The sequence below is a fragment of the Corvus moneduloides genome, chromosome 20 (assembly GCF_009650955.1).
Source record: "Corvus moneduloides isolate bCorMon1 chromosome 20, bCorMon1.pri, whole genome shotgun sequence".
Taxonomy (NCBI): domain Eukaryota; kingdom Metazoa; phylum Chordata; class Aves; order Passeriformes; family Corvidae; genus Corvus; species Corvus moneduloides.
The window spans coordinates 5232685-5248935 of record NC_045495.1 but is presented as its reverse complement, the minus strand read 5'-3'; the positions used below and the strand labels follow the sequence as shown (position 1 = coordinate 5248935).

At 44.3% G+C, this 16251-nt stretch overlaps 1 protein-coding gene across 2 annotated transcripts; it reads left to right on the top strand.

The window, feature by feature from the left end:
* Window positions 1-115: 115 nt before the first annotated feature.
* On the top strand, window positions 116-16251 carry TMEM248 (transmembrane protein 248). 2 transcript variants are annotated; one of them, XM_032129729.1, is made up of 7 exons: window positions 116-316; window positions 8589-8763; window positions 9307-9592; window positions 11052-11202; window positions 11860-12043; window positions 12452-12595; window positions 13468-16251. In XM_032129729.1, exons 2-7 carry the CDS (start codon window positions 8605-8607, stop codon window positions 13486-13488), a joined length of 945 nt encoding a protein of 314 aa, XP_031985620.1. In that variant the 5' UTR covers window positions 116-316; window positions 8589-8604; the 3' UTR covers window positions 13489-16251. The 2 variants fall into 2 exon arrangements, with proteins under 2 accessions (XP_031985620.1, XP_031985621.1); XM_032129730.1 differs by lacking the exon at window positions 116-316 and adding an exon at window positions 6827-6947.

Genomic DNA, 16251 nt, shown 5'->3' with positions numbered 1-16251 from the left:
GCCCCGCCCGCCGCCGGCCCCTCTGGCGCTGCCGGCCCCGCCTCAATCTTGTCCCCCCCGCGCCACCGTCGGCGCGCGCGGCGGGTGAGGGGTCAGGGCTGCGGCCCGGAAGCGGCGGCGGAGGCGGGGCCCGGTGCCGGGGCCTGTCCGTGTGTCCGGCCCGGGGGCTGCCCGCGGAGCGGCTTCTCCCCTGCCCGTCCGCCCGCGCCCGCAGCCCCGGCAGGGCAGGACGATGGTGCAGAGCCCGCCCGCACGGCAGCGCCGCCGCCTCTGAGCCCCGCCCGGCCCGGGGGCCTGAGCCCCGCCGCGGACGCCGGTAAGAAGGGGACGGGGGCGGCTGTGCGGCCCGGCCCGGCGGGGGATGGGGTCGCCTTGGGGCCGCTCCGGGGTTGGGGGGAGCGGGGGAAGCACCGGGAGAGCCCCCGGGGAGCCTCGGGCCGTGGCCGGGGCATCGCTGCGCTGCCCCCCGAGCCTCGAGTCCCGGTTGGGCTCGGGGTGGTTTTACTCGGCCGGGGGGTTGTAGCCTTGGTTTGTCTTTAGTATTTACATTAAAAAAAAAAAAAAATTTTGGGAAAGGTCGTCAGCTTGAAGTTTGTACGCGTGGCGTTGTACCAGAAAAAAAAAAACAGTGAAAAATAATAATTTCTGTAGCACTAAAAATAGTTATGTTTCAATATAGCTTCTGAGCGGTGATTCCTGCGTTGGGCTTTTTTAATGTGGTTGGTTGGGGATTTTTTTCCCCAGTTTTCTGTATATCCGTATTTCATCCTCTTTCACTTTTTTGGGGGGTTTAACTTGACTAATGATCTCATGATGGTTTTAATAATAAGATTCCCGGAGCATCATGCCTAGAACATGGCTGCTCCATCCCTGCTGTTACATCCAAACCGTGGATCAGAATCACCCTGGGAAAGAATATATTACAGCACAGCTGGGATTTTCCCCCCCCCCCCCCTTTTCCCTTTATTTGCTCTTTAAGGATTTGTGTTTGGGAAAATTTATTTGCAGGATTAGCTGTGGAGGTGGAATTGTCTGGGTAAATTTGCCCTGGTAGACAAACCCGGATCTTAGATAAGGATTCATTAAGGTTTGCTCTCCACATCCTCACTGAACTTCCCCAAAGTTTGGCTGCTGGAAGAACGTGGTGGAGGAAAAATACCTGGGCCTGGCTGTTGTGGTAAATGATTGTTGCGTTTTTCTGAAGGCTGAGTTACAGGAAATACTCCCCAGTCCTGGTGCCTCTGGGCAGGACACAACGGTTCGAGTTTCACCGGGTGAGTTGCTGCCGCTTCCCCGCACCTGCCTTTCCCCAGGTCGCTGGGAATCAGCTGATGGCTGCAGTCCAATTCCTGCTCAGCAGGTGTGCACGGCCCAGAGATAACTTTGGTGGCAGCCTGAGCATAGATAACATTGAATTGTAGCTGAAAAATGCTGCCTGATCCCGGCCCGAGTCTCATCAAAGAGGATTAAGCCCTGGGTAGCTTTGTTACCTGCCGTGATTTGAGGAGTGGCTCCGGCGCTGGTGGAATGTGATTCTTCATTTCCGCTTGAAAGACAAGAACCTGAAAGGCCACCTGATAAGACAGAACAGTCACTGTGCTCGGAGAAGTGCCCAGGAGCAGCTGAGGGCAGGGGACAAACAGAGCTCGGTGTCCTTTGGGAGCCGGAGGACAGGAGGGACAGAGCCTGGCACATCCAGCACCCCGGGGTGGGCCCCTCCTGGGACACCCCCTGAGCTGATCCTGCAGCTCTGGTTGCTGTGGTCGTCTTCTTTTTTTATTAAATAACATCACAGGTTTGGTAGAAATGAAGCTGTTTCATTAATTGAGCCCTAAACTATTAATGGAACTCACTGGTGTCAGAATTGTGTTACTTTTCCTAAACCTCCCCTTGCCCAAAGCATGGCTGGGTGGGAGTTTATTTTCTTTTTAAGACTGTGCTGACCTGTGATTAAAACTGGTTCTCAGGACTCAGAACTCCCAGGTTCTGATTTGGAGCAAAACTTGTGAATGTCTTGGCATTTTGGGTTTTGTTAATCTGTAAAATGGAGAGTGAACTCACAGGAGTTTGGGCTGAGCAAGTTCAGGTCCTGTTTCCTTTGAGCAGTGGGGGTGAAGCACACAGTCATGATAATATTCCAGCCATAGCCTTGATAGCTCAGCTGTTGTCCAGGTCCCTTATTTCAGTTGCTTTTGCTGCTGTTTATATTTTCGTTAGTGGCCACTGGCTGTTTTGCTGCTTCTCTCCCTTCTTTCCACACCCAAACTCTGATTTTGCCATTCCCCAAAGCTGCCATTTCCTCAGCTTGTCAGTCATTTCTCTGCTTGTGATTCAAGCTGTGTTTCTGTCTGCATCCCTGTCTCCTCACAGTTCTCATCATAGAGACTGAGGAGCCTTTTCCTGGCATTTCTCTGCACTTTCATTGCTGAATTAGGTCCCACATTCCTTAATGAGTGGGCTTTAATGAAGTCAACAATTAACCTTGAACTGGTCACTCAACCAGTTTCTGATTATTGAACGTTTACTGAGAATTTTCACACCTTGATTAAAGCCTTCCCGGATTTTTGGCTGCTGTTAGTTCAGTGTACACAGAATTTGATTTCTCATGGATCTTTAAAAATCCTGTAAAATTGAATTATTTTACTTTTCCTTTCCTCTCACAGGTTCTCATGCTAAGCAGCAGTAAGCAGAATAGCATTTTTAATACAACTTCAAAAGTCCTTCATCTATTCTTGTGTGTTTTATTGCAGTCTGGGTGATTTGAATTATGGTAACTCACATTGTAAGTCATGACTTGGACTTGGAAAAGCTGGAAGGTTTAAAAATGCCCATGAGCTCTTTTATATGGAAATGGATTCATTCCCATGGCACAGGCTCTTGGCAAACAGGGCTGCCTGCCTCAAGTTTGGCACCAAAATGTCTGATTTTCAACCAGAGCTTGGGTTCATTTTGATTTTACAGCTGGCTATGTTTTAAATTATGTTTTTCACTTCTAACAAAAGTCAGAATTCAGGGTTCATTGAACCAGGGAAAAAAAGGCGTCCTCACTCTATTTCTGCTGCCTGACTTTAAACTTTCCTTCCCTTTTCTCATTCATCATTTTTAAGAACTTGTAGCATATTAAAAAATACTTGGAACTGGTTTGGATTTGTCTGTTTCTGCACGAATTTTTCTTCCAGTGGGAAATGAAAATCAACTTTGCTGTCCCAAGAGTATCAGCTGGCACAAAGCTCAGGTGCTTGTGGTAAATCCAGCAGACTTTTTGAACAACACAAGTCTGTTGGGAAGGGCTGTCATACACAGATTGAGTAATGTTTGTTTTCCTTTTTATTTTTTACATCATCGACTTTGTATTTAAAGTTTTCTGTCTTTATAGGGAGTTGAAGTCAGGAATTTGGGTGTCTAAAATTCAGTATCAATTTGATCTTTAAAATTCTCTATCACTGACCAAATTGCTTCCTTTCCTTGGCTTTGTTCCATGGGCAGGCCTGAAATGTTTGCTGTTCAGGCCACTCTTGGGGATGCTGAAATGATTAATTAAGCTTTGAACAGTGTTTTGAGAGGTGAAAATAAACATTTCATGCAACTATGAACCACTTTGCTGCTTTCTATCCATGCAAGTCCCCAGTTTTTGTTAATATTCTGCATCCTGATCCTTTATCAGGATGCCAGGAGGAAGGAATGTTCTTTTCCACATTTCCAGGTGCTGCTCTCCTCCTGCCCTGTGCAGTGTCCTCTCTGCATATGCAAAGCCATTTTCCTGCCATTTTCAGCTTCCAGGCTCCAGGAAAAGGGGCGGGGGGGGGTTCTTATCAGTAAAATATTTGTGGATGAAATAGCTCAGCAAACTGATAAGCCACTGTCTGGCTTGAGCCAATTCCCCGTTATCTCGCACTGTAGCAAATGTGTTTGTGCACATCTGGCTGCTGATCTTTGGGCTCTCTTTGGTTGGATTCAAGGATCCAAGGTGATGTTTTCATAAAGTTTCCTCCTCCACATGCCCTGATTGCTTCTCTCCCTCTGTGCTGGGGAGAAATCTGCTGGCATTTCCTAGGAGGTTGTTGATTCTGGTTTATTTTTTTCACGCCGAAGGCTGGGCGGAGGGGAAGAGGCTCAGCTGGACAGAGGTAGAGCTGTGCTCTGGAGGATTCCTCTAGGATGAATTCCTCCTTCCTGCCTGCCCTACTGCTGCTGGGGAAGGTTTTAGGCTGTGGAATTCCATCCCACAGGGATCCACACTTCCTAAAAAGATGATCTGAAGCTGCTGCAGATACTAACACCTCTATTTTCCCCAGATATCAGGGTGGTAAAGTCTTCCTGCACTTCCAAGTGCAGATCCTTGCACTTGTCTCGTTGAACCTCATCAGGTTGTCCCAGGGCCACCTCTGCAGCCTGTCCAGATCCCTCTGGATGGGATCCCTTCCCACAGAGCTTGGTGTCATTGCCAAGCTTGACCCCATGTCCTTGTCACCCTCAAAAATGTTAAGCAGCACCAGCCCCAGCTCACCCAACTCTGATTTTTATTTAGCTTCAGTATTTCAGTATTTTCACTCTTAGACATCAAATTTGGTGTGAAGAGAAGAAAACCAAATGAAAGAGAATTTTGGTACCTGCTGCTGTTTATTGTTGTTAAACGAGAGGCACTTTGGGATGAACACCACTGCCTTGTTTGCATTTATTTATGGATGGTTTCCCATGGTTTGCTTGATTTATGTTTATAAATATTCCTCTGGCACACAACATTATTTTCATTCTAAGTGGTTAACCCTGAGCTGACCCATTTCCTAACCCCCTTGCACGCTTGGTAGTGGGGCATCTTTGAAAACATCATCCATTTATTTTTTTGAGCTGCACAGCTCAATTTAAACACTGTTCTGTGAAATAAGATGTTGAGGCTTGAAAAACTTGTGAGATCCTAAAGGAGCAGTGCTGCCTCCTGTCCTTCTCCTCCACCCAATTTTCCACTTTTGGATATTTCAGTGGTGTTTTTATATTCAAACCCCTCCTCTAGAGTGATTACCTTACCTGCACAACAAGAAGGGGAAATATTTGTGAGGAAATGCCATCATTTTAAGCTTTCTAATGGCAGGGATGGTAGTTGACATTATTGACAAAAATGTCAAATGACTTTGATCCCTTTAAAATTCATGGTTGGGGGTTTTTTTTTTCACTTTGGCAACTGCAATTTTGCTTTTAATACCTGCTTTAGTGCAGCATATGGGTTTTTTATTGTTAGGAATTCAGCTCCTTTGATATTAAGGCTCAAAATGGGAATTTAATACTTCAGCTGTGACTCATTGCATTGACTTTTTGGTCTTTGCAATAGGCTTCAAGATTTTCCTTGTTTGTAATTTAAAAACTCATCAGTCTGTTTCAGCAGCTTCCTTCTCCACACTCTTTCCTATACAAATAAAGAGGAATTCACAATGTTACTCCTTTGAAGTTGCTGTCTGGAGCTGTTTTGGAGGAAAATCCCCCCAGTTGTACAATATTTTCTTGCTTTTTAGTTGACTGCCCAATTCTGTGTTTCCCTGGGACTCTGACAGATTAAACTGTTGTATTTCCACCCTTTACCACTTTAATCTTTTTACCTGCCTGGGTTTGTAGATGTTGATTTAAGAGCACAACATCTCCAGGGTTTCCTGGTGAATTCCATCAGCTGTAACTCTGGCATTTGCTCCTGCTGAACATCCCTCACTACCCAGCAATTACCTTGGAGCTGGTGGCCAATGTTCCAGCCTGGCAGTTTTCATTCTTCCCCTTGCACTTGAGCTCCTTATTTAGGCTGACTGGGGAGATTTTTATTGCACCAAGTATTAAAAGGCTTTGCTGGAGTGGAGAGAGGCAGCAGCAGTCATTAGAGCCGCTCACTAAATTATTTATTTGGCTAAAAAGTGAAATCTGATCTTGCTTGCCTGACCTGCCAGGAGGTAAAAGCATTGGTTGGTTTGTTTGTTTTAACTCTGTGAACAAGAAATAAAAGTTTAAGTGATATTCTTTAAGTTATTCAGTTACACAGAGGAGGAAGTTAGTTACAAGAGCTGGCAGAAGAATTGTGATGCATTGTGATTCTAACAGAGAGGAGTTTAAGGAACCCTGAAAATCCGTGGACATTTTGATGTAATGCACTGATCTGAATCACAAGTTCTGTGATAATTAAAGTTATTTAAGCACTTTGGTAAAAAAATTAGTAATTCTTCAGGCAGCAGCATGGAAACATTCATTCTTCCTTGCACTGCTATTTTCATGTCAGCTCCAGTGTTGAAATCCACAGTTGTTCCCTTTTCCCTCACAAATGCTCCGAAGGCACATTATTCCTCAGAAATTGCAGCTTATAGCATTTTCTAATTGCTTTCAAAGCCACTGAGTTATGGCAGCATATTAAACAACTGGCACTTAAAAGCTGGTGATCTCTTACATAAAAATATTAGCCCAAATATTTCTCTGGGAAGGCTTTTCAGCACATCCCGGTTTTTTTAAAGCTGGTTTTAGACCCTGTGGTAAACAAACATTCTAATGGAGGTGTTGGAAACCCCTTTAAAAAAGGAATCCCAGCCCTGGATGTGCTGTGGGTGACACTCAGCCCTGATTAAAAGCTGCAATAAACCCTGCATCTGTGTTCTTTCCACAAGGAAACTCAGGAGGGGACACTGCCTACAACTCTGCTTTAGTTTAGGTTTTGATCTCCTTCCATCTCCACGCATCTCCCATGTTTCTAGAAGGAGTGTTTGGGATTTTGCTTGTGGATGGAACGTTTGGGATTTTTAGCTCGGGCTCATTTAAGGAATTTGCTGCCAGGGACAAGATAGGCAGAACGAGCAGAAGGGCGGATTATTCCCAGCATGATCCCTGCCAGCCCCAGCTCTCCCTTCCCCTGTCCCTCCTGTCTCCTGACACCTGCACTGGCCTGGCTGGCTGTGCCACAGCTGCTCTGGGACAAACTTCTGGTAAGGTGCACATTTCTCATCATCTTTGCCTTTCTTCCCTCTTCTTTCCCTGCTTTTCGCTCTGGGTTTGCAGAGATGTTTGCAGCACCCACTTCTCACTGAGGAAAACTTCCTGGGCTTTGCAGGGTGTATAGAAAGGGGTTGATGGTGCAAAATAATAAACCCAGGATGTGATCTTGAGCTCTGGAGAGCTCTGTCTCAGCAGGTTTCAGCCAGGAGAGCGAGTGGGGAGTCAGCAGGCACAGCCCAGGGTTGTGTTGTTGGCACTGCACCTCTGTCTCTTCTCCCTGAGTTGGATTTTCCCCTCTTTGCAGGTTCTGTCAATATTTCTTCTGTTAACAGGAACTGAAGCGTTTCTGCCAGTAAAATCCTGAGTATACACAAGGAAGTTGGGATCATTGTACCCTGTGGGCTCTGAAAAAGGCTTTGTCTGAGTGCTCCTCCTTTACCCTTCTCTTGTTTTCTCTGAAATCAATAGCTCACATCAAAGATCCCTCTCTTGCCTTGCCCTGTCCCTCTCTCATCCTCAGAGCTGCCACTTTTCAGCCCTGCTACACCTGGATTGTAAATGACAATAATGGGAGTCATCGGGGATCATCCAGACCTGCAGGGAGCCTTAATTAAATGTTACCAGATCCATATGGATGCTCCAGCTTTAACCCTTGCAGTGCAGAATTCTTTCTGCCTTTCCCTGGGAATTTTGGAGATCAGCAGCACATTGCTAGGAACAGCTCCTGCCTTAGTGGTTTAGTTGGGGTTAAAAGCCTCTTCAGCCAGGATTTTAGGTAAGACAAAAATAAGAGGTTGGCTGGGAGTTCCTCCTTGCAGAGCTTCTGAAGGAGATGACACAAGGCTGCCCTTTAACACTGGACTGTTTGCTTTTCCCTGTGAATGGAGGTGGGGAAGCTGATACAATAATTTGGGTCTTTTTACTCTGCAGATGAACATTCAGGAAGGGAATCAGACAAAATACTATATTTGGGGCAAAAATTAATGACTGAGGACATTTCCTCAGCATGTAAGGTCCTGGCTTTGCTTACAGACAAAACAAAAAGTTCTAGATCCTGCAAGAATTAAATAAAGACTAGGAATCTTCCAGCCTCCACCCTAATGCAGTTTTTAGGGTTTTCTGCCCACAGGATTCTTGATGCAAAAGCCTAAAGTGATGTAGGGCTGCTTCTCAGATCCTGTTTTGAAAGTAGAGGCGTTTGGGATGGGGTGAAGAGGGATCCTTAAGGCTCCAGCTTCAGTTTCCAAAGGATGTGCAAAGTTTGATTTGTAACTTGGTGCATTCAGACACTACTGGCATTAAAATGTAGCAGTGATACCCTGCCTGGGGAAAGGCAAGAACTGGGTTTATTACTTATCAGCGATGCTGGGCTGTGCTGGAAGCCCTCATTTCTTCAAATCCATTCCCAGCTGGCAGTTTGAGGCCCTGAGAAGGTGATGTGGAGCCTGTTTTGATTGCTGCTGCATTTCAGGCACACACTCCATGCTCAGTGAACAGCACAGCCACGTAATTGAATCTCATTTTGTGTAAGATCCTATTTCTTGCTGTCAAACTTTTGTCTTACGTGATCCACCAACCCCCTCCTGTAACACACACTCCAGTGACTCTGTTGGAACATCTTTTGCCCTCAGGTGAACAATCAGAATAATGTTCTACATAAACCTGTTGGAGAACCTGAAGGTTTATATCAGCAGCCGCCCTCCGCTCGTGGTCTTTATGATCAGTGTGAGCGCCATGGCCATCGCCTTCCTGACACTGGGCTACTTCTTCAAAATCAAGGAGATCAAATCACCAGAAATGACAGAGGTATGTGCAAAAAGCAGGGATATTAATTTGGAAAACATGCCTGAAGTTAATGATGGGGGTTTTTTTCCCTCATAGAGAGCACAGAGTTGTGTGGGGGATTGTCTTCATTTTACTTTCAGAAGGGCTGTTGGAGTGAATGTTTGTTAGTTTTGTTTTATATCAAGGATGAGGCCAAATCATCTGTCATGGTTCTTCCCTGCTGTGGCTAGGAACCTTTCTGTTTGTTATTTAGGGTCACTTAGCTGGTTTGGGGAACTTCTTACCTCAGCACTGTCCTGTAACGAGGGAAACCTCGTCAGAAACGGCTCACCCTGGAGTGTGGTGAGAACAGACCAAGTTTCCTTATTAGTTCAGGGGAGGGAGCTGGGATTGAACCCATCTGACTTCTCCAAACAACTTTCCTGTTGTTGAGCCAGCCCTGGTGGTGTTTGTGTTGCTTTGTGAGCCGTGTGATTTTTGTTAAATGGCCTGGAACCGAGCGGGATGGGACCGAGAGAGGCGTGAGCTCCCTCATCTGCTTGAAATTTCCCCCTTTGTTTTAAGGACTGGAATACTTTCCTCCTGAGGTTTAATGATTTGGACTTCTGTATATCTGAGAATGAAACCCTAAAGCACCTCCTCAACGACACCACAACTCCAGAAAGCACCGTGACCAGCGGGCAGGCCAGGTCTTCCACCCAGTCCCCACAGGCCCTCGAGGACTCCGGTCCCATCAACATCTCTGTCACCATCACGCTGACCCTGGACCCTCTGAGACCTTTTGGGGGATACTCTCGCAATGTCACACACCTAAGCTCCACAATTTTTGGGCACCAGATTGGACTTTCAGGTAGGCAAGGATGGACCTTTTTAAAATTTAGGTTACAGTTGGCTTTTAGAGGTTTTTTTTCTAACCTTTCACAGGGGGATTGGCTTCAAACTGAAACTAAGTAGGTTTAGATTAAATATTAGGAAGAAATTCTTTATTGTGAAGCTGTGGCTGCCCCATCCCTGGCAGTGTCCAAGGCCAGGTTGGACAGGGCTTGGAGAAACCTGGGATAGTGGAAGGTGTTCCTGCCCATAGCAGAGGGTGAAACAAGACAGTTTTTAAAGTCCCCTCCAACCCAAACCATTCTATGGTTCTAAATAATTCTGTGATTTAAATAACTATATGATCAAATAAAAATTCACCAGCTTCTTATGGGTGAGATGAATCTTATGCACAGAACACAGATGTGTTCCCAGATTTATTGTGAGTTCATTCCTGTATGGAGCCCTTCACTTGTTTGTTAGAGGAACTTTTCCCTGCATTCAGAATGGAAAAGAACCTGCAGGTGTGCCAAGATCAGGCTTGGCAGTTTGAAATGATTAACCTAATGACAATGGAAGGTCATTTTTAAGCCAGCAAAATTCCAAACAGTGACTCTCTTCAGTTTTGCCTTGATCCATCAGGTCCTCAACTGACATTTCAAATGTGACGTAGATGCAGTAGAGAGTATTATGTTGTCTAAAAAATTCTAGTTTATCTAAAATGCATAAGTGAATCAGCTTTAATATCACAAAGAGCACCAGATAAGATGATTATGGTTTCTGTGGTGCGCAGAGACCAATCTGCTCTCTGGCTGCCTGCCAGGAAGTTTTGACAGGAGTTCATAGAGAATTAATAGAAATTGATACTAGAACCTCACTTTTATTTTAGCTTTCAGCCAGAATTGCGTTTTATAATAATGTTGGATGTCTTGAACCTTTGGAGAGCTGCAAATGTGCATTGCTGTATTTTCTGTTGTTATTTTGTTACTGCTTTAAGAGCTACCAAATACAAGTTCCATTTGCAGCAGCCTGGATTTGTTTTCAGCCTGAAATTCTCCACATGGAGTTATCATACATGACTTAGTGTGCAGTTCAGTATCTGCTCACACCTTTTTCTCTACACAAATATCTCCAGTTTGAAAAGGGAGCATCAGAAAAAACAAATGCAGAACAAAGTTCTTAGGAGGAGAAAGACTTTTCTAATAAATATCTCTGAACACACATGAATTCACTTATAAACAGTTTTTAATTTCTGAAAGCAGCCTGATGACACCAGTTCTGGGCTGGGAGAGATTAGAAAGAGCAGCAGCTGGGGGATTTTGTAGTTTGTTTTGGGTTTTATCTTTCTTTTTGCTTGCTCTGTTGCCTATAAAGATCCTGGATGATTCAAAGGGTGATACTTCCTGCCTTAGTCATTTGTGTGTTCTCCTTATCCCAGTGATCGTTGCTCAGATACTTTTGTGAAGCAAAACCCAGCTTTCCTTTTCTCTTTCTCAAAGGCAGAGAATCCCACGAGGAAATAAACATCACCTTCACCCTGCCAGCTGCCTGGAACTCCGATGACTGTGTCCTGCACGGCCACTGCGAGCAGGTTGTGTTCACCACCTGCATGACTGTGACAGCAGCCAGCAATGTATTCCCAGTCACAGTGTAAGTGCATTGGGAACTCTGCTCCATGGGCTGCTTCCTGGCTCATTAATTCCTCTGAGTTGTTAGTTCCCTGTGAAAATTCCTGTCGATCGTGGAAATTGTGTCCTTGCGCTCCTTCCCCCATGGTAAAACGTTTGTCTCGAAACCTCTGCTGTCTTTGAGATCTTTCTGAGGGTGTTTTAAACTCCTGCCTTTCAACTGTGATTTAAAATTCACTGGGAGCAAGAGAATCCATGGAAATTTAAGGAATTTACCCCATAACTGAGTTTCAGAGATGAGATTTGACACTAAGGTTCTTACCCCCTTCCCTGCTGAGAGATCAGCACAAGGCAAATGCTGCTTTGCCTTCACCAGAATATCTTCCCTTTGTCTTCTCTGGATTCCCTGACACTGTTCCATCCAACCTGTGAAGCCTTAGGAAAACCAGTGTTTTTCCAGTTAAGCTGTGGGATGTTGGCTCAGTGCAACAACATGCAGTTAAATTCTAATTTTAGTGTAGCAATCATGTGGCTTTTAATAGACCCTTTTGGTTAAACTTTGGGGTTTTGTTGTTGCTTTGGAAGACCCAAACTAAACCCATGTTTTGAGATGAAGAGTTGTCCTGGTTGAACGTGGCAAATGCAATTCAGGGTACTGATGATTTCTGTTTTGTTGCAGTCAGCCACCACATTGTGTTCCTGAAACCTACAGCAACGCTACTCTGTGGTACAAGATCTTCACCACGGCGAGGGACTCGAACACGAAATACGCCCAGGATTACAACCCCTTCTGGTGTTACAAAGGAGCAATTGGGAAAGTCTACCATGCTTTAAATCCCAAACTAACTGTTATCGTTCCAGATGTAAGTGCTGGGCTGTTCCTCTGGTATTTTCAGTAAATGCTCTGCTTTCATTCAGTATGGTTCCTGAAATTGTCATTTTTGCTGCTGGTTTATTGTGTGGTGCAAGGGCTGAGAATGCTCCACCCCAGTGGGTTTGATGATCTTCATCCATGTGCCTCACAGCTCTTAATAACCACCATTTATACTTTGAAATCATTTCTCAAAAGCCTCTGCCAGTATTTGGAAAAATATCTATAACAGATTTTTAAGACCAGAAACATTTTGTGCCACAATTAGGAATCACTTCCATTGCTGTGTAAAGGGGAGGAAGTTGATTCCTGAAGTAATTTCTGGGTTGAACTGGTAATTACTGCTTTGATATCACGTGCCAAGTCAATAAATGGTTTTAATTTGCTTTTCTGTGTGCAGGATGATCGCTCCCTAATAAACCTGCATCTCATGCACACCAGTTACTTCCTCTTCGTGATGGTGATTACAATGTTCTGCTATGCAGTCATTAAAGGCAGACCAAGCAAGCTGAGGCAAAGCAACACAGAGTTCTGCTCTGAAAAGGTGAGTGTGTGGTAACAAAATATTGACTCTGATAAGAAAACAGAGCAAAGCTCCTTTTGGACACAGGACAGACTGGTTTTTCTTGTCTCTGGAGATGGGGATTGAATTGCCTTTCAAAGACACATGGGTGCTTCATTATGGACAGTGCAGGTGGGGGCTACAAAATCCACACAAGTGCTTTGGAGATCCTCCAAATGAGATTTCTCTCCTCCAGAAGTGAATTATTGCAGCTCAGGAAGTGCTGGGCTGGGACTCTTCTGCCATAATTCTGGCACTACTTGAACTGTTTTGTGTGAAGCAGTGAATAGGTGGCATCAAATAGTTTTATTTCTCTTTTATTACAACAGACTGAAAACTTTGAGTAAAACATGATACATAATTCTAAGGGTTGTTCATCAGAATTAAGTTAAAAACAAAGCTGTTGAAAGAGTTATTGGTTGTTAATCAGAACTAAGTTAATAACAAAGCTGTTCAAAGAGTCATTGTTCAATACTGCCTTGGGGACCTGCAGTTTGCCTGAAGGATTAAATATGAATATATTAAATTGAGAAGTAGGAAGCCAGTGTTGACACCTTTTGATCTTGATGATATTTTGTGGTGTAAGCTGGTTTGGGATGGTTTTTGTAGGTGTTTTTTGTTTGGTTTTTTTTTTTGGTTTTGAGTGGTTTGGGACTTTTATTCTATTGATTTTTGCCAAGTACAAAAGACCTTCAGACTTGCTTTGATTTCCTTTCCAAGTCAGACTTTCCAAGCTGCTTTGAAAAGTCAAGGACAGCTCTGCCAGCTGCACAGAGATAAGTCATATCACTGTTACAGGATTAAGAATTTGCCTTTAATTAAATATTTTCTCTCTGGTTTTTTTTTTTTTCCAGGTTGCTTTGTCAGAAGCATAAAAATCCCCCCTCTCCTTCTCCCAAGAGCAACCAAAACCATTGCCTGCTGAACCCAGCCTGGGTCTTAACACTCTGTGAATCCATTACCTTGCAATGTTGGTTTATTCCAACCAAAGACATTTCAAAGTGCCTGTAATTGATTTGTACATATTTATAAAAGCAGAATATCCAGAGCAGGTCTGAGGAGATGCGCTCGTCCCGCGGCGCGGCCGGAACGCTCCGGCCCTTCCCTGGGGACACCCCCAATGTTGGTGTAGATAACTCCAGTGAAAAGGCTCCACAGAGGCAGAGCCAGAGATTTTTGTCTCGCTGCACCTGGGCAGGTGAAGATGCCTTTGCAAGTGTCTCAAAGCAACCAAGAGATGTTTGGTTTTTTGCCCAGTCTGTACAGTGTGTTTGAACCAAGTATGCACCTTTGATATAATCCTGCATTTCCAAAGCCACCAATCTACGACATAAATTCAATGTGTGTTTGTGTGGCCTCATACTTTATTCCATTTGCTCCTTGCTTGCAAGAAAAGATATCAACATTTTAGATTATTTTTTTTTTCTTTTGGAAGAAAAAAAAAAAAATACATATTCACATTTTAATAGTGCTGTATTTAGGACAAACTTGTGCTTTTATTCGTAGTAAAAAAATTAAGACGTGAAGTCCCATTTTAAACTCTTACTTACTGAAAAGAACTGTTTGATTTTTTTTTTGTTTTGTTTTGGTTGGTTTTTTTGGTTTTTCATTTGGCTTGCTGAATGCCAGAGAACCAGTCAGCACAGAGACTTATCTGGAAGACTTTTCCACTTGGCCTCCCACCCCCAGCCCTCCAGCCAGGACTGTGTGTCTCTGCTGCAGAGCAGCTTTCTGTAAACTTTTTTTTCTTCTTTTTTCTTTCTAGAAAGTGAAAATTAATAAAAAGCTGTATTGTGTTAACAGCCTGCTGGGGCTCTGCACAGCCTTGGGCAAGTGCAAATAGTGAAAGGAAAAGAAATCCCAGAGTTTGTTGCAGAGCTTCACTCTGGGACTGTGCATGCAGCTCTGAGGGCAGCTGACAATGGCACTGCTGAGCTCTGTCCCACTAAGTTGCCATTTAATGCTGTGCACTCAGGGGAGAATGGCCACAAGAGTGGGGCTGTTGTGAGGAAGGTCAAAGAAAACGACCCAGTGAAACCCTTTCTGTTCTCTGTGTCCATTCTTCAGTCAGAGATTTTATTCTGTGCATTTCTCCCTTCCCCATTCTGCCTTTTGCTGGTTTTTCTTCCTGGCTCCTTGTTGAGCAGCCTCCTTAATTTCAGGGGTCAGGCTCTTCCTGCAGACATTTCCACCACTGCTTTTAAAATCTCACTGGTTGCCTTAATTGACTTTTCATCTTTTCTCCCAGATTTCTCACCAGGTGGTGTGACAGCTCTGCATCCATCCATTCATTTATTCACACAGGCTTTTTTTTTTTTTTCTTCCTCCTTTTTGCTCCAAACTCCACAGAAGAAGAAAGCCAAGTGAGAATCTCATAGTCTCAGTGATGCTGGCATACAATTCCCAGTTTATTCCCTCCAGACACCGCTCCTGGTCTGTGTGTGTTGGGACTTCAGTAAGTTCACAAGTCTTAAGAGTGTTTGAACAGTCACAGTTTCCTTCAGAACACGTTTCCTCCTAGAATTTCAGTTCCTTAAGTGGGATTAACTGACATGTTTTCCTCCAGGGAATGTTAAGGCAAAGCTTTAGAGGTGGCCTGGTTTGAAGTTTAGGGATAAAAAGAAGCTTCCAGTTTTCTCCTGATGCTGCTGTGGGCTGATGCTGCTTCCCCTGGGGTGAGGCAGGGAAGTGAAACAGGCCGAGAGCTTCTTCTGAGCTGGTCCTAAACCCCAGCCTGAGCTGGTCCTAAATCACACAAGCCCAGCCTTCTGTGTTAATCCTCACTCCAAGAGTTGCCTCTGAGGGTGGCTTGATCTGGGGACCACAGGCAGGAACAGGAGATGGATTGGGAGAGAGGTGGTGCAAATCCTGGAAATACCCAAAAACCACCCAACAACACCTGACTCCTTCAGCAAAGCAGAGCAAATCCTTTCTCCTTCAACAAATTCCAGCTCCAAATATCCCAACTGGAACTTGGGCTGTTGGGGAAAACTTTTGGGAATGAAAGGAGTCTGCTTGAAAACTTCTCCCCCACTTTCTGCACCCCCCCCCCCCCCCCCAGGAATATTAAAGATTGTGACCCACAAATGCAAAAGGGAAAACGTTGGAGAGTTGGATTTTTTGGCCTCAGTCCATCTTTGCCCCCCCTGGATTGCAGCAGGGAGGTGCAGGGTGTCCCAGCAGGCCAACATGCTGGAATACTGAGGAATATTGGATTGTTCCCAGGCAATGTACAAAGTTAAATGCAGCCAAACAGAAGAGTTAAAACTTAATATTAAAGTTCAGATCATATTGATCTTTCCTTTTTTTGTTTTCTTTTTTCTTTTTAACTATGACTTGAATCAGTTTTGATTCTATTTGTACGTGTTTTCTTGTTCTTAGAAAGCTGCCATTTTCTTTTTTTTTTTTTTTTTGCATTTCCTTTGGCATTACATAGAAAATCTGAGCCTTGGTTTCAACCCTCTGCAGGTGATTGTAGGGTTCAAGATGGTTTTTTGGTTTTGTTTTGTTCTTACATTTCACTTGTCTTGTTGCATGATGGTTAATAGCTGATTTGGAAATGACATTTCTCTCCTAGATTAATTTTTGTGTTTGTAAGATGTGCATATTGCTTTGCAGAATAAAAACTATGAAGTTTA

Excerpts from the sequence above, each read along its gene's own strand:
- TMEM248 (XM_032129729.1), top strand. The coding sequence starts at position 8,605 with ATGTTCTACATAAACCTGTTGGAGAACCTGAAGGTTTATATCAGCAGC. Across the intron at positions 8,764-9,306 it reads AATCACCAGAAATGACAGAG|GACTGGAATACTTTCCTCCT; the intron begins GTATGTGCAAAA and ends CTTTGTTTTAAG. Across the intron at positions 11,203-11,859 it reads AATGTATTCCCAGTCACAGT|TCAGCCACCACATTGTGTTC; the intron begins GTAAGTGCATTG and ends GTTTTGTTGCAG.